Consider the following 27,999-nt stretch of genomic DNA (forward strand, 5'->3'; position numbering starts at 1 on the left):
CAGAATTGATAACAGGAGTAACTTTCCTAAAATAATTATTCTGCCAGACTAATATGAAAATCTGAGCAAAACAGAGATTAGAGCGTTTTGTGAGATAGAGGTGTTTGTTTTTGAAAGGTCAAAAATAACAGTTCTTCTTTCTTGTTTTTGACCTTTCAAAAACAAGAAGCACTTCTGCTTGGACAAAAGAGATTTTTGGAAAGAAAGGTTTGGCAGGAAGCACCACACCAGTTCTCTCCTTCCTGTCTTTCACATGAGGCAGAGTCATGTTACCTTCCTAAATATACAGGATTGTATATTGTATAATCCTTTGAATGTCAGCTATGGAAATAGGATTCTCTGGTTCCAAAATTAACAGGGAAAGCAAAGCTTGGAAAGGAAAGACAGAACACTGGACACACAGAATGCACCCTTCAGTTTCCTGTTCTACATATAGCGTGTCAGGCGTTTCTATTTGGCACTAGCTAAGGAGCAGTACAATTCTTAGACCAGTATGAACACCAACACCAATATTCATGAATTTAACCCACTGGTTGGCTTTTGGGTATCTGCACAGAAGAGAACTGGGAGGGGCAAGTATGAATATTCACAACAGAGAACAGTTAAAAAAGGTTTGCTGTGCCAAAGATCAGCAACACAGGCAACAGCTGCCAGAACAAAAGCCTGTACACAAAAACCCAACAAATAACCAAGCCACCTTGAACCAACTGAAATGGATACAGGTACACCAACTATGAAACTTCTAACTGTGGCTTTACTAGGAGCTGACCTCAGTAAACCAAGCCAAAAATAACCCATATCCAGAAATATTTATGCCAAGAAGTTGAGCTATAAAGGTAAGTTTCCTTGTCCAAGAGAGGTACAGTAGAAAGTGATCACAACCTAAAGGACACATAGGACTCACCAGCTGAGAAACGTGTGTCTCATAATAATTTTCCACTGTTACATCCTTGACTCTATGGCAATAACCTTGGTGCCAGGAGACTTTCCCAGCAAAAGGAATGGCAGTCACTGGCCTGTTTGGACAGTGTACATTGCACAGAGAAAAGCAGTAACAGCAAATGTCTCTATACAATTTTCTATTTATTTTAAATGGGATTGGGAGCACCAAAATAATGCTCTAAAATTTAAAATGGTGCCATGAAAAGCAACTGGTTTCTCTGTTTTCCTCCCTCAGACAGACAGGAAGCAGCAATAGTCAGTGGCCATGTGGCTCTGCACAAGAGTAATAAAGCAGTCTGCATTTGTGAAGCACATATCTGAGAGGAGGGAGGCTTCAGACAGACAGAGAGACAAAGCTGTTGTACTGCTGGATGTTCCGCTTGAGAATATCTGAGCACGGACCCAAAACACGTTCAAAGCGGGGCCGGTCAAGCTTTACACATTTCAATGGGCCACGAGCAACAACGGTGGCAGCACGAGGACGATTCATCAACAGAGCTATTTCACCTACAGGAAAAAAAGAGATGATTTATTTCAAAGTGAATAGAGCATTAGGCACAGTGATTTGAAATGGATCAACAGACGCAAATAAAAACCAAGGGAGCAAGAGGAAATCCTAAAGACTTTTAACATGTTTTTAAACTCTTTCACCCTCTACTAACAGAGAAAGAGGCTTGGGAAGCAATAGAAAGCTATCTCATTGTTACTGCTCCAACAGCAGTAAAGGCATAAAGCAGGCATTCAGGGGGCATGGCATGGCATGGCATGTCCAGAAGATTGGAGAAGGCTTTGTTTCTCCAAGACCAAAGGGTTTCTTCTTTTTAGGAAAGAAGAACTGTATCAGCACTGGAGCTAGTGTAACTGATTTCTCTTGAATTAGGGAGTTGGGGGGGGGGGGGGGGAAGCTGCTCTCCTTCTACCCTTGGCAGTGCAAGTCCAGTAGAACTTAAAAAGCAGTTATTCCTGCTCCATTAATTCTCCCCGCCTGTGTCTGGACTGATTACTGTTCCAGGAATATTTGAGGATTGTTATTGTGTGTGCCTTCAAGTCGTTCCCAACCTAAGGTGAATCTATTATGGGTTTTCTTGGAAAATCTGTTTGGAGGGGGGTTGCCTTTAGTTTGTTCTGAGGCTGAGAAAGTGTGATTTTCCCAGGATACTACATGGAATATTGAGACTTAATTATGAAGAGCTGTGAAGCTCATGAAAAATCATAGGAAGAAAACAGTTTTTATTTATTTATTTTGTGTACACATTTATCTCTTTTCCAGTGTAAATTTGCAGTTCGAGGGGGAAATTGAAAACAATTTTTTTCATAATAATGTATGAAATGCTTTAACACAAGATTTGTTTCAGCTTCACTAAAACACTCTATACCAAGCACAAAATGTTTAAGGCATTTATAGCAGCCTTTCACAATGGATAGGTATGTAAAACCTACTGGACTCATACTATCTCAACATACGACTCAGTAGTCAAATTTAAAGGTTATGATATGAAAAAGTTCAAGGGACTATGCTTTCTCAAACTAATCCCAGCTCTATTAAGAAGAGTCATGGCTTGTGATGTGTACAATCACATCAGTGCTTCCTCATTGTTTTCCAGATCTCCTTTGACATTTTTTCATCTGTTTCTGGATCCTGCTGTCAACAAGGGTACTTCTGGGCCTAAACAATAAGGACTGTGCTATAGTGCTAATGGTGTCTGTCTCAACTTACCCCCCCCCCTCCCAAACTAGAAAAATCAGTGATTCATTTGGTCCATCTCTAGCACTTGATGCTTTTTTGTTTGTTTTGTTAAATCCAACCCTAAACAGGATTGTCTCAGTAGCCTTTACTTAAGTAATAATAATATTATTTTAATATTTATTTATTTATACCCTGCTCTTCAGCCAAAAGGCAATCAGAATGGCTTACAAATTGTTAACAATTGTTAATAAGTAACATCAAGCTGATATTAATGTTTTCCAACAGCACAATGCGTGGCCTGGCTCATGCACTTCACTAGGAAGTATAATAGACAAATCCTTATATGCTTCTGCAAGCATCAGAAACAAAATGAAAGGTAGGGGAATGATATGTAAAAAAACAAACCATGTAATGTACAGTGGCCAAAGTTTAAAAACATTTAAATAACATTCTCAAAAGGCCTGGAAACTTTAAAAGAAAATGTTAGTTTAAAGAAAAACCTTAATGAAAATGTTGAGGAACTTTTAAAGAATATAAAGGAAGCTTACCAAAGTAGTCAGATGGCGCAAGCCTACCCACTTCAACAAATTCTTCATTCTCTGACCTGCGCTGTAATACAGCAGCTGTACCCTTTAAGTGAATCAGAACATTAGGAAATAAGTTTGCTTTTCTTACCATGTACAACAGCTTCATAACTAGGAAGCAGAAGCAACCCCATTAAACAGTCTGGCTTAATTCATTTTTCTTTTTTAAAAATCATTTTATTGAATAAAATCTAAATAAAATTAAAAATGTAATAAAATAACAAAAACATACTAAAATGTACAAAATAAAAAAAAATCTACAAACAAAACTTACCACATTTTTACACACAAATCCAGACAACTTAAATATTAACAAAAACTACAATGAGCAGGTGGGGGTGGGAGGACAACAGATGACTTCTTTTCTATAGGTATGCTTTAAACCTTATAATCTACCTCTAGTGTTAGTGTTCCTTCCTCCAATATTTATTCCTGCCTGAGTCTAAGCCTATGCCTACGAGGCTGAATAAATAGGATGATAGTATGCAGCCTTGCCTCACTCCTTTGCCAATTGGGAACCATTTAACTCATAGTAATTAACAAAACCAAGCATCATCAAATCACCCTTTCCCCTCCCCAAAAATCAATTACAGATTTTCAACCTCACTCCATCTTAAGTATATATTATGCTTCATCTAATATATTTAACTTAAATTAATTAAGAAAACCAACAATCCTCAAATCCCATAATTTTCCCCATAGTCAAACATTAATAATTGTTCATCACATTAAACACTATGAATCTTACTACTACTGTAATCATATATAAATAGCATCTTATACAATCCAATCCGCAGCCATATTTCAAATACATTTATCACTTTATTTCATTGTTCAGATTCTCTCTCTGCCTTCAATATAATTCAAATATGTTTTATATAGTAATTTATCCAGCATCTAATAATAGAACAAAGCCATACATGTTCTCCAAAACTGAGTAACACCAGCTCATTACAGTTTTCCCTTAACAAAGTCTAAGTTTCACATTTTTTTTCTTTTCAAATTTCAACCATACTAAAAATTGAACATAAAGCACCCAGGTAAGAATCCAGAATAAATACAAATTCCCATAAGCACCAATTCCCATAACTTTGGGCATTCTGTCTCTTGCAGTATTATTTTCATTAAAAGAATTCCTCTAAAACAGTCAGAGTCACAGTGTCTTCTGATGTAAAAATCTTTTCTTTTAAAAGATCCTTACAAGACAACACGCTTCACAGCAATGTTAAACTCTCCATCCTAATGAACTTCTCTAAGCCTTTTTCAAAATTCCCATGTTCTACCTCTTTTCTTTCTTCTCCGAAGGTACAAAACCATCCCAAACCTTTTCCAGTAATTGGTTGGTTGTTACAGCTTGGACTTCCCTGATTGTGGAATCCTATTCCTTCTGTCCAAGTGCTCTAGCTGTATCTGTTTCTAAATTTCCATTTCTTCCCCATGAATCCATTTTATTATCCTTTGATTAATCTCTTTTCTCAACCTTGTCATCTCTGTATAAATCTCCTGCCAAGGTTACATAAATAGCTGGGATTCCCTCCTCCAAACATGCCTCCTCTATTTCTTTAATAAAGACAGCTTCACTATGTCCAAAAAATCGTCCCCCGCTACAATTTTCAAGTGTCCACCAGATGGTAGCAGAGGTAGACCAAGTTCACTCAGTTTGTAAACATCCAAATACTTTATATCTACCAATGCAAATCTAATCTCTTCAGTCCCAGATCAGCCAATTTCTGACAGAAAGAAAAGTTTAATTTTTGTTTCAATTCTTCATTTAGCATGAAAACTGGTTAATTTCCCCTTTAGCGTTTATGTAAAAGTGCTTGGACAGCTTGTTTAGACTTTCTGAAATTAAAGCACAATTCTCTCCTCCAGCTTATACAATCTTGTTAAATACAGTCAGGTGACTTACTGAGGTTCCAACCCACTCCACAGAAAAGACAGCTTCTTTAATTAATCCAAACTTTCTAAAGAAAAGAGTTCAAGAGACAAGATGGGTGAACATAGAGTCTGTCTAAATAAATGGCTTTAGCTCCAGAGGTTGGGCAAACTGATCCATCAGCCCCCTCCACTCAAACTACGATGACCACCTCTCCTGACAATCTCCTCACAGGAAGCTGGGTTTGGGGACTGATCTGGTTCCAGGGAAAATAATTCACCATCAGGGGTCCCCCTGACTGGTAACCACCACTGGAGCCATATCTGAGAGTGTGTGCACTCTCAAGAACATCTGTCTATCGTATTCTCCTGTCAGATGTCCTGTTCAATTCAAAAAAGATTGTTTGACAAAGAAGCTCAGTGAACTTATGCCTTATTCAAAAGCATGCTTTACATTTAAACGAAGGATTGATTTATGCATAAATACAGCCAAGTAAGCATTATCTATAAATCCAAATATACAGGTATAAATAAGTACATCACTATTACCACTACTCACTTCTAGTATGATGAAGAATTCATCTCCTGGCTCTCCTTGCACCACAATCTTTTGTCCATCTTCAAACTGTACTGGCTCTAAAGCATCAGCTACTGTGAGACGCTCCCATTTGTCAAGGGATTCTAAATAAAAAGCCAGTCATTTAGCATATTTTGCTGTATTAGAAGGCTTAAAATTAAAATCTCATTTTCACCTCAAATAGGTATACACTGCTACCATCAATTTCAGCATTCACAAGTATTATCTCCCACACTGTGCCACCTTACATTTCAGGCCAAACCACCATCTCAACAGGACAACAACCAAAGACTGGTCAAGGCTTATTTACTGAAAGTTGTGGTTGTGATTTGGGGGAGTGGGAATATTGTTGCCTTTATTTAGCTAATTTAAGGTAAAGTGTGGTAAGGTCTGTCATGTATAATAGATATAATAAGGCATGCATTTTGGGGGAAGGGACTGGGAATGACTGTTGATTAGCTGAATGTCTTGATAGGATTTTTTAAAGGCAAGTGTGTATGATAGTTGGTGGGAGTGAGAATTAGGTCTGTAAAGATTAGGATTAGAAATCTGTCAGAGAGAAGTTTAGGAGTTTGAACCGTTAGGATAATTAGGGTCAAAAACAGAGATTAATTAGTGTCAGAGTCAGGTGAGAGATGTAAGTTAAGAGTTACTATGAGTCAAGATATAAATGTATTAAATAAGTAACTTGTGATGTTATGTTCAGTTTCTGTTTAATAAATCATTATTTTTGTATTACCTTTTGAGTATTCCTTGTCTGAAATGCCTGGGACCAGAGGAGTTTCAAAATTGGGGGGGGGGGGGGGTTGGAATATTTTGGTTTTGTGGAATACAGTGGGCCCTTGAAATCCGCTGCGGTTTGGTTCCAGGACCCTTCACAGAAACCAAAATCTAAAGTCCTTTTAAATACAACGGCACAGTAAAATAAAATAAAATAAAATAGTGTCTCTTACATAAAATGGCAAAATCAAGGTTTGTTTTTTGGAATCATTTAATATTTTTAAGCCATGGATGGTTGAATCCGTGGATTTGGCAAGCTGACTGTACAAGTAGTGTAGTACATTCTATATCTGCAAGGCTGGAGAGACGCACAGCTGGAGAAACTCACAAAGATATGTGAAATTGCAGAAATCTAAGTGGCAGAAATCTAAGTGGCTGGCATGAATCCATGTGTCCTGCTATTTCATATGTCCTCACATTTCTCTCCAGTCTCACAAATACAGTAAGCATTATGCTATTTGCATTCCAAAAACTCAAAATATTTCAGAACTGAATCTTCAAAGTGTCATGACAGCACTCAAGACAGTACATTTCAGATTTTATGTAGGAATCTAAAGAGGCTCAAGTGTATACAAGTCTCTACCTGTATGACGATGATGATAATAATAATAATAATAATAATAATAATAATAAATAATAATAGTAATAATAATTTATATTCCACTTTTTCACAGAGGAATCAAAGCAGATAACAACAGTATAAGAATAAAACATTGTATGGTTAAAAATTACAGTTAAAAAGAACAACCCCATATCCCACCCACCCCGCCCCCAAGCATTAAAAAAAATTAATCAAAACCTTAAAAAGAGATTAAACAACAAGAAAGAGTAAAATATTCCAATGCGAATTCACTGAAATTGTGGGTAGATTTGGTGTCTTAATTGGGGGAGGGAGGGATGACATCAGTAAGGGGAGGCTAGAATACACTACAGCCTCTTGAGGGCTATATAAGGGATACTGGTCCTTGGACCAATGCCAGTCCATGAACCACTGACTACTTGTCTCTCACAAGTTTCCAGGAAAAAAACAACCATAGCCAATGCACACAAATATGGTGATAGTCCCAGCCACACTGGGAGAAAATAACTGCCAGTCTCTCACACTCATTTACAGTACTCTGGGGTATGGAATCCTCTTAGTGCTTTACACTAGCATAGTGAACTTTTTACAGGAGTGTACAGCAACAGTGGAGAAAAAGCAAAGAAAACTAGTAACTGACAACAGCTCTGGAGCAAAGCTTTAGCTCAAACTGTTGCCAAGAGAAGACTTTGGAGGGGGGAACCAGAAAGGAGTGGGGAGGAAACTATGCAATGGAAAATAAGGGAAAGAATGGAAAATATCAAGGATTAATGAAAGGAAAACAAAGACTACTGTGAGAAAGAGCACTTAAGAGAAACTGACAGTCAGTTCTAACACAGGAGGATAAGCATGGGGAATAGAACCCTGCTGTTTTCTACAAAGAGCAGCAGTTACCAGACGTTCAGTTTAAGACAGGGGTGGACAAGTGCAGCCCATGAGCTGCATGTTGCCCCTCAGGGCTTTTACTGTGGCTCCCAGGGGTCAATTTCTTTGCTCTAAAATGATCTCTAGGGGAATGGAAGGCTTTTCCACCTCCAGGGGCCAAGCCAAAATTTTCCAAAAATGTTTCCCTCAAAACGGCCATCTAGATGGCCATAAAGGCCCCAAGACATGATGAGAATGTCCACTAAAGGGCATTTGAGAGCAGGAAAGTGGTTTTTTGTTTGTTAGTTTTTGGCAGGAGCAGGTGGTTGAGGGCACACCCCTGCAAGATCCGGGGGGGGGGGCTAACATGCCCCCCCCCCAGCCTTCCACAGTTGCCCACCCTTGATTTAAGACATCAGTTAACTTGCTGGATTTTTGAACTGTCTGTGACAAAATCCATATGGTTAAAACATGCAGTGAAGCCCACTTTGTACAAATAACAACCTCTAGAAGAGAACTGTCAAAATGACTGCAATGGCCACGAACCTATGCATTTTTAGTGTAGTATAACAATATGACATCATAGTTACAATGGATCCCCTAGTTGCATAATTCCACAAAAGGCACCAAGATGAGTTCAACCACTTGTAACAGTCAATTTCATCCCCACACACCAAGTCAAAAGTCTCTATGTGCGTGAAGAGTCTCTCAGTATTAGAGACACATGCAACCTCTGAGAAAGTACAACTGCTTGCCCAACTCTGTTCATGTCAGCATAGCATCCCAACAGAATTGCAACCAATATTTACTTGTACAGTGCAGCCTTCCTTATGCAGCGATCCATTTCGGACTCTGCGTAAGACAAATATCGCATACATTCGATTGAATGGGGTTCGTGTATGTGGCGGCACGGCACACATGTACCAGCCATACGCATGCCATTCCCTGTATTGCAGTGTGGCTTCCACATAAAGTGGAAGCCGCGTATGGCATGCCCGCATATGGAGCGGGCGCGCTGTACTTTGTAGTTCAAGATGGTCAAGATTCAGGTATCTAATGCTGATAACTGCAAGTTCTTCACTCACCCAATATTGACACTTTGCTGAGAAATTCTTCATACATCTTTCTCTTCCTCAATGTACTACCCTAGAAAGAAAGCAAACACATTTGAATATCACTGTTCTATTTTAAAACACCTTGACATCTTTTCTGATTTTTTTTTACTACACATAAAAAACAACCAGTAGTAAATTTTATTTACTCAGGATACAAACCAGCCAAATCTAAACACTTAAACCAATGTTTCTGTTGTTGAAACTAGTGGGAGTTAAATGTTTAAGTTATAGGTGAGCCCGTACAGACAGGCCAAAATAAAGCTGCTGCAGGTCACTTTGGAGGTATGCTAAAAATGACACCTGCAACTTAAGAAGCCAGAAGCTGTGCCAAAGCCGTGCTCCAGTCATAAGGACTGAAGCGCAGCTTTGGCGCGGCTTCTGGCCTCTTAAGATGCAGGCGTCATTTAAACAGCATACCTCCAAAGTGACCCGAAGCAGCTTTATTTTGGCCTGTCTGTATGGGCCCATGTGTCATACCCATATTATACCCATCTTTTATCTTACACCTTTCTTGAACCCTTAAGGTGAGTTACTGTATCATTCATACGAATCAACACATTACAAGGATGTAATTTAAAGACAAAACACAAAAGCCCTTACAATTGTTTCCTTTTAAAACATTACAAATGCTTACCATAAGGATTCTTCTATAGCTGTCTCTATCAATGCCCCACAGCTTCACATTAGTTTTTGCTTTGACAGTTGCCGCTCGAGGCGTTCCGTAGATCAGTGCAAGCTCTCCAAAGCTGCCACCTTCACCAACACTGGTGGCCCATTCATTGTTTACATATACCTTAGGAAGCAACACATGCAACTGAAGGTCAATTTTTTCAGAAAATATAGTTTAATACTCCTGATAAATTCATTCTCATTTTAGAAAATACAGGGTAGAATAACTGTTCAATATGCCTATTTGGATAATATCTTAATGGTCTTCCTAATAATGCTTTACACCCTATTGGTATTGTACAGGGCAGTGCAGTCAGAGTCAGCAGTAGTTTTGGGGTGAGTTGAAAGAAATGTGCCACCTCTTATTTTTGCATAAAAATGTGTAATATAACAACAATATATGATAAATGTTATGTTTTTATAATGCAGTTATAAAAGTTTGTAAGTAGAGAATATTGTATGTATTTTGCCATGTTAGTCTTAACTTTCCATATTCTTTAGTCCTAATTTTAGCCTATGTTCCCATTAAAAACATTTTAATTTATTAAATGCATAATTTGTTACATGTTTGCTTTCATGGTCCATTCTCCTTTTGTTCAGTTTTTCCATTAAAAAGGCTTTGAAGGAAAATGAGGAAAAATACTTTTCTTCCGAAGTTGTTCTAGTTTTCTTCCAGACCTTCACACTTCTATTCACCATTTGTCTTTTAGCTGTGGCCAATGTACTGTCACATCTAGATGGCATTAAATTAGGAGGAGGCTGGATTATAACATTACTACTTTACTGCTTCTGTACAACTTTGCAGTAGAAATGTGTGCTACAGTGTTCTACTACATAGGAAAACAATTTTGAAAGGTATCTTTTCAGATTAAGCAGTACAACAACTTATATTCAATGTTTCCTGTTAGCCTAATGACCACTTGGTGGCATGTCAACCACATATTTTAAGATTAACACATAAACCAAGGCCAGAAAAAGAGCAACTATATTCAAGAGGAGGGCAGGATTCAAGCCACTATTTTTTCTCTTTTCTTAAATGTAGGAGAATGAGCAGGGAATTTAATGTTAGAAAAACTTACATCCATTTCTCCTTGATCAACAACATAGAAGTTATCTCCTTCATCACCTAGAGAAAAATGTAAAAAGACAGACTGAGAAATCTATTACAGTGGTGGACAACCTTAGTCCTCTATATCTTGGACTACAAATCCCACAATCCTCCTGTGGAGAGAAAGAGACAGATTAGAACGTTGGGAACAACCAATGAGAGTTAAGCTAGAAAAGGTGGAGACTGCCCCCAGAAATGAGTTATAAATAGAAGGACAGAGCAGTGTTTGGAAATGGTTAAGAGTTTTATTTTACTCTGAGTGGTTTAATAGTCGAGGAGGCTGAGGACGACTGCTATGATGTGCAGTTGGAAGAGGGTATATGTACCCAAGATAGGGAGAGGTGTTTATTGTATCCTGAGGGGTTAAGAGCCACTGAGGTTGGATAGGCTGCTGTGAGGGGCAGTTAGAAAGGGTTTTTAGGTATGTGATAGGAATGAGGAAAGGTCTTAATTGAATTCTTGTGGTGGTATCCTGTGGGAGATATAGTGCTTGGTGACCAGTGGAGTCACAGATAATCAGAAGGATTTAAGATACAAAATACAAATAAAGGTTCTGTGAGAATTTAGATCGTAAAGGAACATTTATAAGGCTGTAAAGAAACAATTACAAAGATAAGCAAAAGAAACTGTTAAATCGTGTAACTACTAAATTATTTATACATCATGTCCATCTTGAATGCCATCCACTGAGAAAGATACTGTAGTTTGGTGGGTGAGTCTCACAGTGATACCCCTATTATTAGCAACCCTGCATAAGGCAGATAAAGGTTGCAGGTTATAAACACTTGGAATAAAGTCACCCACCTCTGGTCTACAAACATAAGTAAGCGTTAGAGAAGTGGGATTATGCAATACATTAGATCTGGCACCATAGACACTACTTCCACTCTGACACAACTTCTTGTGTTCTGCACTAACTCAGAGCATTCAGGTTTTCCTTCAGTTTTAAACTCACAGATAGATACAAATTAGAATTTCTACATGATTCTGAAACAATATTAGAAGGATGGATGGTATATCTCTGACAGAATCATAATCTTCTGCTGCAAAGACGCTGCTGATGAAAAAATTTCATATGGTCGCAAAGACTGTCATGGACTGCAGCAACTACATGTAAGCAATACTACCTTCCTGAATAAACTGAAATTTTGCCCACTGCCTTCACAGCCAACTTTGTGGATGACATAAATACTAAAGAAATCACACACTGAATGCTTCAAGGGCTAAGTACTTTGCTAACAAACAAAAAGTTTACAAACAAGTATCACTTGCCTTGCTGTATAACAGTCTCACCAGCAATATAGGTGACTGGGAACATGGCATCAAAAATATCACTGGAGAAAAAAAAAAAGATTTCAGAATTACTCAGCATTAGACCAGATGTGCTGCTCCTGTACGTATATTAAGAGCTTAGTACAGTGCTCCCTCGGGTTACGAAATTAATTCGTTCCGCGGCTAATTTCGTAACCCGAAAAACCTTCGTAACCCGAATTGCCATAGGCGCTAATGGAAAAAAAGCCGCGGCTCTGCCGCGGCTCCATTTAAAACAGCGCCGGGGTTTTTTCGTAACCCGAAAAAACCTTCGTAAGCCGAAACAATAAATCCCTATGGGATTTTTTCGTATCCCGAAAAATTCGTAAGCTGGGTAATTCGTATCCCGAGGTACCACTGTACATAATATCAGGAGGATGGATTGCAAAGAAGGCTAAACTAGAACTACACAATATTGTATATTCTAGAATGAAGACAAGATAAAGTGCACAATGATTTGGTTTAAGTTATGTTGGTTTCTCACTTCTTATTTTCACATGGATTGAAAATGTTGATGTCAATACAAGCCATTTAGACCCTTGTGGTCTAGTCTCCACCACTATTGTAGGGGCAATACAAATATATTTATGTCCATAAAGCCATCGTGCATTATTTTTCAACTCCTAGACTCTACAAGGTCCACTCAGTCTTCCATCCTTTCGTAGGTTGGTAAAATGAGTACCCAGCTTGTTGGGGGCAATTGGCTTACACACTGTAAACCGCTAGTTCATGGATGAGCAGTATAGAAATATACTTGCTATTGCTATAAAACGGGGACCAAAGATCTTCTCTGTGCAGCTAAATTGACCAGATCAAGATTATTCATAAATAGCCTATTTGTGTTGAAAGTTATCCCTGACTACATGCTAGTCAGTTTCATTTAAATACAAAATCACAAGATTTGAATTTAAATTAACAGACTTCCTACCTTCTTTCATTGTCATCAAGATGAGCAAAAAGCACATTCTTCTCTATGGCTTTTGCCAAAGCAGCCATAGTTTTATAATCTTTTGGAATAACCTGTATTACAGAAAACACACAAGCAGTTTCGATTAAATATCCCAGAAACAGAAACAAACCCAACAACAAGCCACATTCTGCTACTACTTCTTCCCCACCACAATTTAATTATTTTATTTACTCTTTTTATATAAAAAGAACACTTACAATAATTTACAAAATTATATAACATGAGGACTCTTACAGTAATTTACAGAACAAAATTTAAAAGTTCTTTTGTAGTCTTTTACAATATTAAAAAGATATACAATTACATTTCACATATTTTCTTCATGGAAGTGACTTCTGGCAGGTATTTTCAATCTTGAATGAAATAATTAATTTGAGGGGGGGAAATCTTCAAAGTTTAAAAAACCAATGATCACGCACATTTGCCTGGATTCTGGAGATAAACCCAGAAAGCAGAAATCCCTTGACAGTTATCCTTCCTGACAGGGTGCCAATTCTGCTAACTGCAGAAGTCATGGTTGAAATTAATAAGGCAAACATGACAGAATCAAGAAAGCAGTCTTATTTCCTCCAGCCCAAGGGTCCTTTTACCTATTAATTCATTCCATCTTTCCATTGTCAAAATATTTTTAAAATCCAGATATATGTGAGAGAATACAAGTAAGCAATCCTTAGCCTAGTACATCTAGAGAAGGAAATGACTGCTCCTTGACAATTTCAGCTAGATATAGAAAGATGCTGGATAATAAGACATACGATCTAAGAACTGGATGCCACACCTTTCTAACATAGGAGGCTGCATCCTCTTCTGTGTAAACCTCTGCACTGATGGCACCACGCCTTCTGCGGCCCTTCACCACTGGGTTCATGGGTGGGGGTGGAGAAATCTCATCATCACGCGAGTCTGCGCGAGAACTGGCTTTCTGCTGACTCATATACTGTTTTGTTTCTTCCTGCAAGGAAAGAAAATAGTTTTGTGTTACCATCCGAAGCATTTGCCTAGTGGCAACCTGAATGTTACATTCATTTCAAAAGTTGTAATTAAGCTGCACCGTGGGGTGAACTTTCAGCTTTTAACTTGCCACTGTACCACACTGAATCTCATTTTAGAAGCTCTGCAAAGTTGGGCTTGCCTGGTTATTATATGGATGGGACATGAGTAGGAGATATCAGGAATCTTCAGGTATGGCTAGAACAGTATCCTGCCATGGACAGCTGCTGCAAGAGTTGACAACACTGATCAGGCGTGCACAACATACAGCCCAGGGGCCATACGCGCCTCACCAAAGGATTTCGGCGGCCCGCAAGGATGTGGAATGACTTCAAGACTCCTCTGCTGCTCAGCCTTCTCCTGAGAAGGCCAGGCAGCAGAAGAGGATGGGCAAATGCTTGCTGAGCAAGGCTCCTCCACCATCCAGCTTTCTCCTGAGGAGGACGGCAGGCGGTGGCGGCGGAGGACAGCCAAACACTTGCCCTACAAGGCTCCTCTGCTGCTTGGCAGCTTTCTCTTGAGGAAAAGGCCAGGCAGAGGAGGATGAGGATGGAATTAATATTAATAATATTCCTCATTATTAATTAATCATTCATATTTTAATTAATTAATTAATCTATCTGCGGCCCAAAAAAGTTAACCTATTTTTATTCTGGCCTCTTCCTACTGCCAAGGTGTGCAGGTCTGGATTAAATGTACCAGTGATCTGACTTAATATAAATTATTTTAAACCAGTTAATATTAACTTTGACAATGCTTGGAGAGATGGCCAATTTTCCATAATCTCCAGTCTCCAAATAGTGGAATAATCAAATATTCTTCTCATAGTTGGTGTGGGTGAGTCTTCTATTTGTAAAAAAAAAATCCCCTGGAGCTTATTTTGAAACACTATCCCAAAAGAGGCTATGGGAGGCAGAAAACAGACATGTGATGTGTGCCTTCAAGTCAACTGTTGACTTACACACTCTCATAAGATTTCATAGGGTTTTGCTAGTTCCTTCCTCTGAAATACTGCCTACAAATACCTGGCTGACAGTCTCCCATCTAAGTACTAACCACAACTAAAATACTAAGTACTAACCAAGCACTTAATACCAAAAACTAAGCAAGTACAGGCCACTTGTATACACACAGAGAGTGCTGGATTTATGGCTAGGTAAACTACCACTCAGTAAATCAAATATAATGGCTGCTCTCAGGGCTTCTCCAGACAGACCAAAGGACAGCCACAAAGGACAGCAAGAGATGTTACAGTTGTGTTCACTAAAGAAAGTGTGTGAGATACCATCTTGGCCGCTGTGAAGATTAAAAATTCTACAATATATTAAGGAGACTCCATGATCTTCTTTCAGGATATTAGTCCTATCACTCTTCAAAGATGTAAAACTTTCCAAAAGCACACATTTCTGAGAGAAAAAGGAATCTCATACATTCTACAAAGTTAATTGTTCAGTATGAAGGTAAATTTACTGCTTTAAATAACCCTGCTGAAGTCCATGCTGTTCTCCTTAACAACCATTTTGCCTCATCAATTGACATGCCACAAGATAATACAGCCAGACCTTCATATCCACAGATTCAACCATCCATGGTTTGAAAATTCTTTTAAAAAAAATCTTTTTTAAAAATCCAAAGGAAGGATCTCTTATGAATCTTACTGTGCTTGACCCACAATCCTAGCAACACTCAAGCAATCCCACAGGTTTTCTCAGCAAGATCAAGCACCAAGCTCTGGTGCCTTTAGGGTATTATGGCAGCATATCTCAGAAGAAATTATTTTAAAGCTGTTAGATTGTTAAGTCTATACAATCATCTCTTTGCACAAGATGTTTAGTTAAGCTTTCTTCTCTTTTGTTGCTGTTGTTGTGTGCCTTCAAGTAGTTTCTAATTTAGGGCGACCCTAAAGCAAACATACCATGGGGCTTTCTTGGCAAATTTCTTCATTGCCATCTTCTGAGACTGAGAGGGTGTGACTTGCCCAAAGTTACCCAGTGGGTTTCACAGTTCAGCAGGGATAAACCCTGGCCTCCAGAGTTGTAGTCCAACACTCAAACCACTACTCCACACTGGCTCTCATTTTTCTTTTTTACCAGCACCTTTACTATTCTAGTATTTAGAGACAGGGACAATGAAGTGCCTGCCGGTCAAGGTTTGTCTTCATTTAGCCTCACATTAACCCCCTGTGGCTTGCCTCAAAGCAGCCCTTCCCGTTTCAGGTAACTGCTTGGTTCTTGCTATGATTTATTCTCCAGCATTAGAATGGGGACTTGTTTTTTGTACTGTCCAGTGTGTGTGTGTGTGTGTGTGTGTGTGTGTGTGTGTGTGTTTCTTTTAAAAAGTTATTAACAATAGGGGGAGGTCACTTAACTATTAACAAATTATCAGTACATAAATTAAAACAGTTTACAACACATCTTACCATTAACTATGATAGCTAAACATTATACAAAACATCTTTCCATAAATCTCAATGCTGTGAAGAGGGGGACATTTGCGAGTATGTATTAATGTATCCAAGAAAAGGCGCAATTCTGATCCACTTGTGGCCAGAGTGGACTCAAGCCACTCTTTCCCACCCATCTATTCCAGCCCATTGGCCTCAAGTTTTTCCAAGTTGCTTTTTTTTTTTAAACTTTTCTTGATGTTTTAATTATTTGAACATTTAGATGCACTGCAGATCATTTACTTGTTCTTACACCAGCAATTAAAGCCTGGTCTGAAAATCACCTTGCTTAATGTTAATGGGCTAGGCAATCCATTCAAAGGAGCAGGATTCAGAAAATCACAATGGGTGAGGCCCAACATATACTTATTCTTCAAGAGACTGCTGCATAGTCTACAGTTTGGACAATCGAGGCAGCACAAGGTTCTAAGAAGCGGGGTGGGTGGGTGCTTATAGGTGTGTCAGAAAAAAATTAATTTCATCCTATACTGTATCCACACTGCAGAAGCAGTCCAGGTAGGCATAACTCCCATGACTCAATGCTGTGGGATTCCAGGAACTGTAGTTTTGTGAGACATTTAGCCTCTCCTGTTAGAGAACTCTGATGCCACAACAAACTGCAGTTCCCAGAATTCCATAACACTGAGCCATGGCAATTCAAGTGGTGTGGACCTGGATTATTTCTGCAGGGCGGATGCAGACTTAGTGGCACTTGGGTGGAATCAAAATGGTGATTATATTTTTATTAAGAATCAAAGAGAAGGTGGTACAATTGTCTCAATATATTGTCCTAACATGGCACCTGATACCTACCTTTGGATTATTATTCAGTTACTAACAGACTTCCAGGAAGGGCTTAAACCTTGGAAGTAACCTAAATGACATAGAAGAGCCTATACATCATAGTGGCACTTCATTAATTTGAGAAATTTACAATCAGAATACACAGAATTTGATCTGATTCATAGCATTGGGTGGCCAATGTTGAATGGGACTATTCCTGCTTCTCTCACAGATATAAGATATATTCCATTCAAATAATTTGGTGACCTTCAAATAATTTTTAATAGCATGGTGCAGTGCTTTGAGTGCTGGATTACAATACTAGAGACCAGGGTTCAAATCCCACTTTGGCCATAAAACCCAAATAGACCTTGGGCAAGTCACACGCTCTCAGCCTCATAATAGAGTCACCTTAAGTCACAAACGACTTGAAGACACTCAATAACAGTCCTAGATGTTCATATAGGATCAATCACAGTTTCCAATCATCCACCAACTGAACTGCATTTGTAACTAGATAATAACTATCCAAAATCATTTTCATGGTCTTCACCCAATTTGCTTTTACAAAGCATGCTTTTTATACACAATATCTGTTCAGTAAACTCAGCATTTTAAAGTACAAATCTGATTCCTGACATTGGTCTTAATACAGTAGAAGATACATTAAAGGTTGTGATGAGGGGGTGAGTGAATAAAGGAACTGTTGGTATTAAGTAAAAGATCTGGATTAATAAAAACTCAACTCTTTCCTGAAATAAAAACTACAACACAAAAAAAAATCTTTATCATTGGAGTTGGGTCTATAGTACTACCTTTTTCTGTAATGCAAATGAATCTCTTTCTCATAAAAAAACTGATTGTGCATTTATGTTTCGCATCACATCTAGAGATTGCACATAACTGGAAACGCTTAAATGCCCTTTCACTTTCTCAGTGGTTAGACAGGATCTGAAACATTATATTGATGGAGAAATTGCTGTAAAAGTAAGAGCTACAACAGCTAACTAAGGCACCATACAGACAGGCCAAAATAATGCTGCTTCGGGTCAATTTGGAGGTATGCTGTTTAAATGATGCATGCCTCCGAAGAGTCCAGAAGCCGTGCCAAAGCCATGATCCAGTCCTAAGGACTGGAGCACAGCTTTGGAGCAGCTTCCAGACTCCTAGGACTCTTGCATCAGTTAAATAGCATACATCCAATGTGACCCGAAGCAGCTTTGTTTTGGCAGAGTGTATGGAGCCTAAGACCACCTAAATTCTATGAGGCCTGGTACAAGTTTCAGTTAGGCAAACAAAAATACCAGTCTTCTCTCCCCCCTTCTTCACATGTTGATATTTAGAAAGAAACTCTATAATAACTGTTTTTATGTCAGGTGAGGATTTAATTAATTAATCTATCTGCGGCCCAAAAAAGTTAACCTATTTTTATTCTGGCCTCTTCCTACTGCCAAGGTGTGCAGGTCGGGATTAAATGTACCAGTGATCTGACTTAAGGTGTGACATTTTATCTGTTTATCAGATTTGGAACAATGAATTCATTAAGATATAATCTGAGGGATTTTAAATCAGATGTTTAATTTTTCTTCTTGGACTCTTGGGTTAAGTCATTTAAATAAGTATAACTACATTCAAAGTTTAATTAAAACCACAAACAATTATATGGGAATATAATATATGCCTTGATAGGCTCTCTGACAGGGCATGAGTTTTTTGAATATATTACACATCATCATTTTTATCATATTCTATGGCGGGTTACAAACGGCCCTCAAGGGGCCGTTTTCCCGCCGCCGCCATTCGCTGCGTAGGGAAGCCCCAGCTGCCAGACCGCGAGGCTTCCCCGCGCAGCAAAAAAGGAGCGGCGAAATGCCGCTCCTTTTTGGAACGTGGAAGTGGCGCCGCGAGGGGTGGAGTGCGTCCTCGCGACGTCACTTCCGCCGCGACACGTCTGGACGCACAGCGTCCAATACGTCAACATGGCGGCGCCCATGTGGATGGGCACCGCAAAAAAGTACCCGCTCCGCGCGTACTGGGAGGAAGGGCTGTCAGGAAGGTAAGAACCTTCCTAATACGGCCCTTCCTAACCCTAGTACGCGCGGAGCGCATACTTTATGGCGGTTTGTAACCCGCCTATATTATATTATAACTGAAGATATTGATTCATCAAAAGACACATTATAATGACAATCAGGCTGCAGTAACATCATATTGTAAAACGGTAATGTGGCCTAAGAGTAAAATTCAAAACCATTACACCTTGCATCATGTCACCTCTGCATCCTTTCAACATCCTTGTGTGTGATGGCACTAGAATCAGCCTTAAAAGAGGTGGCAAAATAAAGAAATATTCAATTTCAATGGATTAATTTTGAAATAAAAAAATGATGACATTACAACAAAGTTTGGGCCACAGAAGTTACTTTACCTACACTTGTACAATTCAGAATGAATAATTAGCTGAAAGGTAATTCTAAAGCAAGGTTGAAAATCAAGAGAACTCCAGGTGCTGTTAGACTACAAATTTCAAAAGCACTATCCAGCAATGTCAACATAAAGAATGTTATAAAGAATACTTGTCTATAAGTCTAAAAATTTATGCCCAAAAATTGACCCCAAAATCCCTTTCTTTTTCAGATTTCCCCATGCAGTTTCTTTCTGTCCTGAGCCAAGCAGATAAGAGTCCTCAGTGATTAATTGTTTAACAGTCCCTCTCCCACCTGCGGGCTTTACTGTCTCAGGAGTGAAGACTGATGAACACTTAAGCCTGGTACTGACTGCTGCTTCCCTCTTGCATACACACACTGAAAGAGCCTCCAAGTTTTACCCTCGACATATCCACGGGTCATGTCAAAATCCATAAATGTGGTCCCAAAACTTGGCCTTGACCTATTCATGAGGCTGACTTATAGTCAAGTATTTCTTGCCAGGTAGATGTGGTCCTCTAGATGTCATTAACAACTCACAGCATCCCTCACCACATCATAGCTGATGAGGCTTGCAGTCGAATAATACCTGGAGGACCACACAATTTTCCATCCCTAACAAAGAACTTCTGAAATGGTATAAAGCAAACACTAATTAATTCTATTACTGAGTTAAGCTATAACCAAAAGATGATTCTATAGCATAGTTAATCTGTTTCTGCTTTAAACAATTCTAACAAGTTAAATGAAGGTCAGGAAGGTTCTCAGGGAAGAAGCTTGCAACTATGAGCATGCATACACCAAGTTTCAATTTCAAATAAATTACAGTGATGGGAAGAAAGGAAATTATTCTCATTAGTTGTTATTAAAATTGCACCTGCTTTTGTGTAAAACTAGGTATAATTGCTGATAATTATATGTAATCTTTAATATGTTTCCATCTCATTTCAAGTAAGCATTTCCTATACACTAATATATTTACAAGTTAGCAAGGGGGGGGGCTGAATTTAATACAAGTAGGTAATTGCTGCAAAGCTTACTCATCAATATACTTCATCTGATATTTAAACTTTAGTTAATTTACTACTTTTTAATCCCTATATCTGGTTTTAACCTGTATTTTAATTTATCTACAGATATATATATCTATGAACCCACTCTTCTAGAAGGGCTACCATACAAACCTTTTTGCTTGGAAAGAGGTTTCTCATGTTCTGCGAAATGTGTGGAACAGGCAATGTGGTGCGTTGTCTGGTTGTCCCTGTTCCAACTACTAAACTATCAGGGGTTACAGTGGTTTTTCTTTTGATTTGTCCCTGTTCCAAAGCATAGCACAATATGTAAAAACTCCCTCTTCCCTCCCAGGTTCTCTTATAGGTAACCCCTTTATTCATACACCTTTATTTCATTCACTACTAAAGGGATAGGCAGGTTAAGAGTCACTTTTTACATTTTGTTCAGACGTCCACAATTTCTAGCTTAAGTGTAATAGTGAGAAAAAAACAATTTGCATTTAGCCAAAAATATGAAGTGTTATTTGTAAACAGTAGAGGGTTTGGGTGTGTGTGTGTGTCTAAAAGCTGAAGCTACCACGATGGATCATGAAGGAGCAGATGTTGGATACAAATTCTTCATCTTACATTATGAGGATGACCTAATACAGTAGTTAAAAGGCACTGTTGAGATATCCATTCACCAGACTAATGAGACAAATCAATCTTTTGTCCCCTTTTTTATTCCTGCATATAAATATGACTGTATAGCAATCCAGAGCATATCTTCTCATATTAATAGGAAATGTGAGATCAAGGCATCTTTTTGCTATTTTACTACTGCTGCATCTGAATATTAATAGTTGTTCACTTGACATTTACAATCATTATCCCACAGTTTAAAAACTGTAATTCAAATGATTAGAAGATTAATCAGTTAAGTTTACATCACATGATTTTTCTTGCACTTTCAAGCTGTTGAGAGTTACACTGAGCATTGTTTTTATGTGGGATATGGTCTTTCAGATAGATAACAAAAACTATGAACTAGATTTCAATTAAAGCAAAAGTACTCCCCATTATTCTGGGTAACTATTATTTCCACTGAATACAACTCTAAAAAATAAACTAGCAAGCCCTTAATTGTTTCGGCATAGTTGGTCAATTAACGCTTGCATTGGTCAATTCAACTGATTACTCTTGCAACTCTAGATTAAAATGTTTATCCCTATCAGTGGCTCTTTGTTCCTCCTTCCCACTGCAGGCCTCTGTGCCTCCAGTCCTCTGAGAGTTGAGAGATGCTCTGGAATGGTGTTGAGATAGTGCAAAAGTCCCTTCCACTGGCACAAGACACCTCTTGGTTCAAGCCAGAAAGCTAAAGTTCACATGTTCATTTGAATGCCGTTAGAAAAATTATATAGTTCAACTTTTTAACCAAGCCAAAATCCAAAGCTGGACACTTCACAAGTTTCCTGTGTATTCATACATCCTTCCTTATGGCTGAACCAAAAGTACAAACACCCAAATGATATTTGCCTCCTACCCAAAACGATTTACACATTTTTCCAGCATGGGAAAATACATGTTTTAATGTAAGAATTAGCAGTTAATGCAGTAATAATTAAATACTGGTCTTATGATTTTCCCTTAAGTCATCAGCTGCCATGGTATGAATACTGCTGACCTTCTCTCCTTCCACAGAATGTTGACACAGTGATGGGAGAAGCTGTTAGTGACACAGCAAAGAACAAGAGGGAAAAAATATTTTTGGTGGTCCTGCACAGCCACAACATATCCTAGACATTTACAATATGAACCTTTTTAAAAGAGCATAGATCATACCTACAGATTACACATGTGGTGGTTTTGTTTTTATGGAGTGCTATACTCCATAAAAACAAAACCACCATATTTCAATAGCAAGATTTAATTTTAAAATGTCTACTTATTTGGTAATTAAGATAATTTTGGTTGCAGCATGTCATAAACTGTGTGGACAGATTTTCCTTGACTTACTGCCCTTTTATTCCTTGAAACTTCTGTTATGACTGTTTCTGATATTATGCCAATGAGAGTCCTCTGTGTAAGATACTAAATAAGTTTTTAACATATTCCTCAAACAGATAGTTGGGGGCAGATATGCTAGATATCTTCCTAACCCAGTCTCCTCACGCCAAGGCTGACTATATCCCAAACATTTTGCCCTTTCATGACAACATATGATGCTACAAAAGAAAGGCTTGGTTCATGCACTTAAAAATGTATTTACCTCAAAAGTCATAGGCACCCTATATCCATGCATCTCAACCCCCATCTACTCAAGAAAGCATGGCCAAAGGAGTTGTAGTATAGTAATGTCTGGAGGGCTGCCGTAAAGACATAGGAAGTAGGATTGTGTCCTTTTCTATATAAGTTGTATACAATGTAGTTTAAAACAAGCTTTCTTCTTGTAAAATATGAATTCTAAAGAGAGATAATTCTAAGGTTATAAAACAAATATTCAAGGATAATTATGGTAACATATCCTATTCAACTACTTTTACTAAATCAATTCAACTTTTACCAAATAGTTCAACTTTACAATTTACCCTGTTGGTGCAACACCATTTTTAATGTATTATTAGCTTTCATTTAAAAATGTAACAGGAATAGGGAACCTTTGGCCTGCCAAGTATTTTGGACTACCATTTCTCATAATGCCTTAGCAGCGACTTTGTACTTTTCTTTTCAAAAAGCTCAAAAAATGTTTATATTCTTCAGGCCAAAAACAATATTCATTTTAATTTACTCAGCAAACGGTTGTGCTACACTCCATCGTTTTTCAAGCTTATTTTTACCTTCTCCAGTCTTTCAAAGTATTCCCGGAGGAATGACATGGGTCTCTCGGGTCGCACTGTACATAGCTGAACGATGCAATCCTTCAGGAGCTGCTGGATATTGTGTTTTTGGACATACTGTTCACATTCACGGAGGCTACGCTCCTCCTCACTGTTGGTACCCATAGAAGCTGCCATTGTTGGTTTTCTGAAAGAAAAACAAGTTTGAAACACCTCAAGAAAGATGCTCCGCTGATTTGTTAAAACTGTTATATTAAATTTTTCAGCAACCAGAGACTAACTTATTTGTAGCTAATTAGTAGCAATGGAAACATTATGTGCTTCCAAACTAACCTGGTATTCACTTGTTCTCTCTGTGCTGTGGGCCAACAGTACTTGAGAAAACTGTAACGGCAGAAATAAATAAAGGTTGCCTTCAGAGCAGCACAAACTAAATGTTTCCTAGCAATATGTATCAAATGACATCTGCTAAAGGCTTTTCTAAAACACAACTAATGTCAAGTTCCAAACAGAATTTTCTCTGAAAGAAAGCTGCTACAATTAGCAAATAAACATATTCAGTAACTGGTTTCACAAACCATCTGTAAAAATAAGGTTTTATGGACATACGAGTGTACTTTCCAATTGCTCAGCACTTACGTGAGATCCAGCTAACAGCAACAATTACAGGTATGCACAGAATTTACAGGAGAAGGTGTTGATCCCAGTATCACCTTTCAAGAAGGAAGTAAGAAAGTGAATAACTGAGTCTCCCAAGTGTTACTGTCCTATTAATACATACTTTCTTGGGCGACATATTTAGATACACTGCACATGTGGCAATATACTTGTGATAACAAACATACGTCTCTAATTTCTGTTGCTGAGGTTTATAGGAGAACTGAAGTCAATGGTGAATGATTTTGTACACTACAAATAAATTGCACTCAGGATTTCTGTAACGCTTGCAAAAAGTCTAAAGGTTACAGTACACCTGACTTGCCTATTACACCCCAAACATACTACTGCATTCTCTTCATCTGTAATACTTACAAAGAGTCTAAAGGTTATAGTACACCTGTTTCTATTCAAACTGCACACAACACACATGTGGCATTTACATCACACTGCCTTGAAGCTGGACAGTTACCCTTTGTTTTGACAACTTGCATAACGAAGGTCAGTAATAAATGCTCTAATTAACGGCCCAAGAGTAATTCCACAGCTCCATGAGAACCTGCCAATTAGTTTGTGGAAAAAAAGCACTCACACTGCTGACAGACAGCATCAGACACTAGTGTGCAAACACAGCTTTAAAAGCACTGTCGAGAAGCTCCTCTCTCAAATATTCTCAGCTCTGTAAAGCATCCTATTCAGTAAAATAAAGATCTTCACCACCCAGTTCCAGAGTATTCGTTTTAACAAAAAGGGTGAAATATTTTAGAGCTAGATGCCCTCAGCAACTGGGAACTGCCATAGGACTAAGAACTGTAGGTTTCTAAGAGTATTCCCAATGTGAAGAGTGTCTCCAAGCAGGTTCTCAAGGCTAAATTAATTCCTCAATGAGCCAAACACAGGTGCTTGTTGTCCATTCAAGCAACTTATTAAATGGGTCTCTCTTCTCTAGCAGAAACAAGCAAATAGATTTAGGCCAACATAGGTACAAAACACACTGCAGAAATAGTCCAGTTCAAGACCGCTTTAACTGCCCTGGCTCAATGCTAGGGAATTCTGGGAACTGTAGTTTTGTGAGACATTTAGCCTTCTCTGTCAGAGAGCTCTGGTGCCACAATAAACAATTCCCAGGATTCCCTAGCACTGAGTCAGGGCAGTTGAAGAGGTCTCAAACTGGATTATTTCTGCAATGTGTTTTGGACCATGCTTGCAGTTTTCGGGATCATTGTATGATCTTGAATTGCCTTTTTGACAGAGAAAACTAAGATACTAAGAATTCCTCAAACAGTAATTTATAATCAACATTTAAGCAGTGAACAGGGAGAATGTGAATGCAATATGGAAACATTATAAGCGATTTCGTAATGGGGTCATAACATTTTACTGAAAGGCCAAGTTTAACTTATTGTGGCATTAGTAAAGAAAACCTTATCAGAACAAGACACCTGAAAGCTACAACGGCTCTGACTCATTTGTTGTAAACTTTCTCCAGTTTATGTTCCTATAATGTCAACAACAACAACAACAACAATTAACAGAGAACCCCTACAAAGCTTATTTTGGATTAGAAAGTAACAGAGTTCATTTGCAGCTCAATTCCCAGGATAGGAAAGTTCAAAAATTCAGCACTTACAGCCCAGGCTGCATCCACAAAGCAGAAATAGCCCAGCCTGACACCATTTCAACTAGCCTGATCTGATGCTATGAATTCTGGGAATTGCAGTTTGTGGTGGCCTCAGAGTGGGGCTCAGCTTTGGGGCTGCCACAAACTACAATCCCCAGAACTCCACAGCATTGAGCCAGGCCAGTTAAAGCGGTGTGAAACTGGATTATTTCTGCCCTATTTCGAGGGAAGCGTCAAAGTCTGTCTGTAGATAAGAGACTGAGGCGGGTCTGCTGCCATGTTTCATTCCCACAGAAGTTTAAACACATCATTAGACTCCCACACAATTTCTTTTTAAACAAAGAGAAGGGGCAGGCCTGGTTTTATGGAGGCGCTCTTGAAGAGCCTCAACTACACTTCCAATGTGACATCTCTTTCTCTTCAAGGTCTCCCTCCCGCCTCTTACAACCAGATCTACTCACTCCCAACTCTACTCTGCTCTCACCGACATCAAGGCCTCCTCTTGCTTAGAAAGCAGGAAAGCCTCAGAAAAGACAAGGAGAGCTTCCCAGCTTCTTAAAGCCAGGGGCATCTCCCATCCAAACTCTTCTCTCTCCCTCCCTCCCTCGGCCTGGAGGGTGCCATCCTCACCCAACCCCAACACCTCCAGTCTGGATGTGTTTACACTGTGGAAATAATACGCCTTGACACCACTTCTAAGAGCTGTAGGTCCATCCTATGGAACCCTGGGATTTGTAGTTCCACCAAGTCATTAGCCTTGGTGCCTCTTCTGTTGTGTGTGTTTGCTCTCTGACTTATGGCGACTGTTAAGGTGAACCTATCCTGGGGTTTTCTTGGCTAGTTTCTTCTGGGGGGAGGGGGGGTTGCCATTGCCTTCCTCTGAGGCTGAGAGAGTGTGACTTGCCCAAGGCCACCCAAAGGCTGAGAGGGGACCCGGTCTCCTGGAGGCATAGCCCAACGCTCAAACTACTGGCTCCTTGCAGTATGAAGCATCAAGGGCCATGTACACTCAACCGTAAATCAATCTCATGTATAAGTTGAGGGCTGGTTTTGAGGCCAACATTATGGATATTGATACAACCCATGGGTAAGTTGAGGGTAAACTGTAGGGGCATGTGATGAAGGATGTAAAGGCTGAAGCAAAGGGGGAATGCCAAGGAACTTACAAGTTATTTTGTAATTATTGTGATGATGATGATGATGATGATGATGATGACTAGTGCTCATGCTAAAGGCTGGAGGGGGGAGGGAGGAGCAGGGGCCAGTCCTTCCAGGGCTTTCGCCAGCCGGGGATGGATGGTGAGTTCAAGCGCAGCACTGGCACTGCCCTGGGACGGGAGAAGCCACTCGGGGTCTTTGGGTCCGTTTTCTAACCCACATTCCTGGCCTTCTCTGGCCTGGGTCGCCAGACTCTAAACCCAGGGCTCTGCGGGACGGAGCCCTGAAGAGTTTGTACAGCTCTGCAAGCTCCCAAACCCTCCCTCCTCCCGGACGCCTTCCTCCCCAAGGCTCCCCAAGGCCTTCTCTTTTGTTGTATTGATCTTATTCTATCCGCCGCCTTTCTGCCCGGAGGGACCCAGGCGGCTGGCAAGAGATAAAACCTTTAAAGCCGCACTAAAACCCAAAACAACGGAAAGGCCTGCGTCCAATGTAAAGCAGCATGAAAACAGGCACAAGAGAGAAAGACCAGAAGCCCCGCTTCTCCGTACAACCGCCCGCCAGGCGCCAGACAGGAAGCCCAAGGCCTCCTCCTCCTCCTCCTCCGTCTCCCCACCTTCTGTCCCGGAGGATTCCTAAAGCCTTCCCCGGTGGTCACCCTCCTGGGTCGCTCGCTAAATCCGCCCTCTGCTCCCAAACGGCGCCCGAGGCCCGTTTCTCCGCGGCCTCCCAACCGCCTCCGCTCCAGGAACCGCCCCTCGGCCTCCCTCAAGGCCCTCTCCTCGGCGGGGCTCACCGCTGCCTGGGCCTCCTCTCCCGCTCGCGGCCTCGGCCCTCTCTGCCTCAGCAATCGCTCCCACCGGAAACGCCGCTCCCTCCGCCAATCGCCGCGCACCCTGACGTCAATGGGCCTCGCTCTCACTCGGACGGCCGTCGCCACGGAAACCTTAAAGGGGACGCGTTCAGTGACGTCACGGCGGCGGCTGCAGCAACAACTCCTCCCTCTCTCTCCTTCTCTCCCTCCCTCTCT

General features: G+C 39.7%; 2 protein-coding genes across 9 annotated transcripts in view; both read right to left on the reverse strand.

Moving 5' to 3' along the window:
* MAP2K6 (mitogen-activated protein kinase kinase 6) overlaps positions 1 to 27,999 on the reverse strand; it is a 1,063,669-nt gene that overhangs the window by 643,265 nt on the left and 392,405 nt on the right. The window lies entirely within an intron of this gene.
* Positions 166 to 27,988, reverse strand: PRKAR1A (protein kinase cAMP-dependent type I regulatory subunit alpha). 8 transcript variants are annotated; one of them, XM_042449722.1, is made up of 13 exons: positions 27,766 to 27,988; positions 24,173 to 24,246; positions 23,867 to 23,917; positions 23,534 to 23,720; positions 13,841 to 14,014; positions 13,021 to 13,112; positions 12,054 to 12,115; positions 10,753 to 10,799; positions 9,639 to 9,797; positions 8,975 to 9,035; positions 5,648 to 5,769; positions 3,178 to 3,259; positions 166 to 1,449 (listed from the first exon to the last, which is right to left on the reverse strand). In XM_042449722.1, exons 4-13 carry the CDS (start codon positions 23,708 to 23,710, stop codon positions 1,277 to 1,279), a joined length of 1,149 nt encoding a protein of 382 aa, XP_042305656.1. In that variant the 5' UTR covers positions 23,711 to 23,720; positions 23,867 to 23,917; positions 24,173 to 24,246; positions 27,766 to 27,988; the 3' UTR covers positions 166 to 1,276. The 8 variants fall into 8 exon arrangements, with proteins under 8 accessions (XP_042305656.1, XP_042305658.1, XP_042305660.1 ...); XM_042449724.1 differs by lacking the exon at positions 27,766 to 27,988 and adding an exon at positions 27,586 to 27,759; XM_042449726.1 differs by lacking the exon at positions 23,867 to 23,917.

This window comes from Sceloporus undulatus, chromosome 2 (genome assembly GCF_019175285.1).
Source record: "Sceloporus undulatus isolate JIND9_A2432 ecotype Alabama chromosome 2, SceUnd_v1.1, whole genome shotgun sequence".
NCBI lineage: Eukaryota > Metazoa > Chordata > Lepidosauria > Squamata > Phrynosomatidae > Sceloporus > Sceloporus undulatus.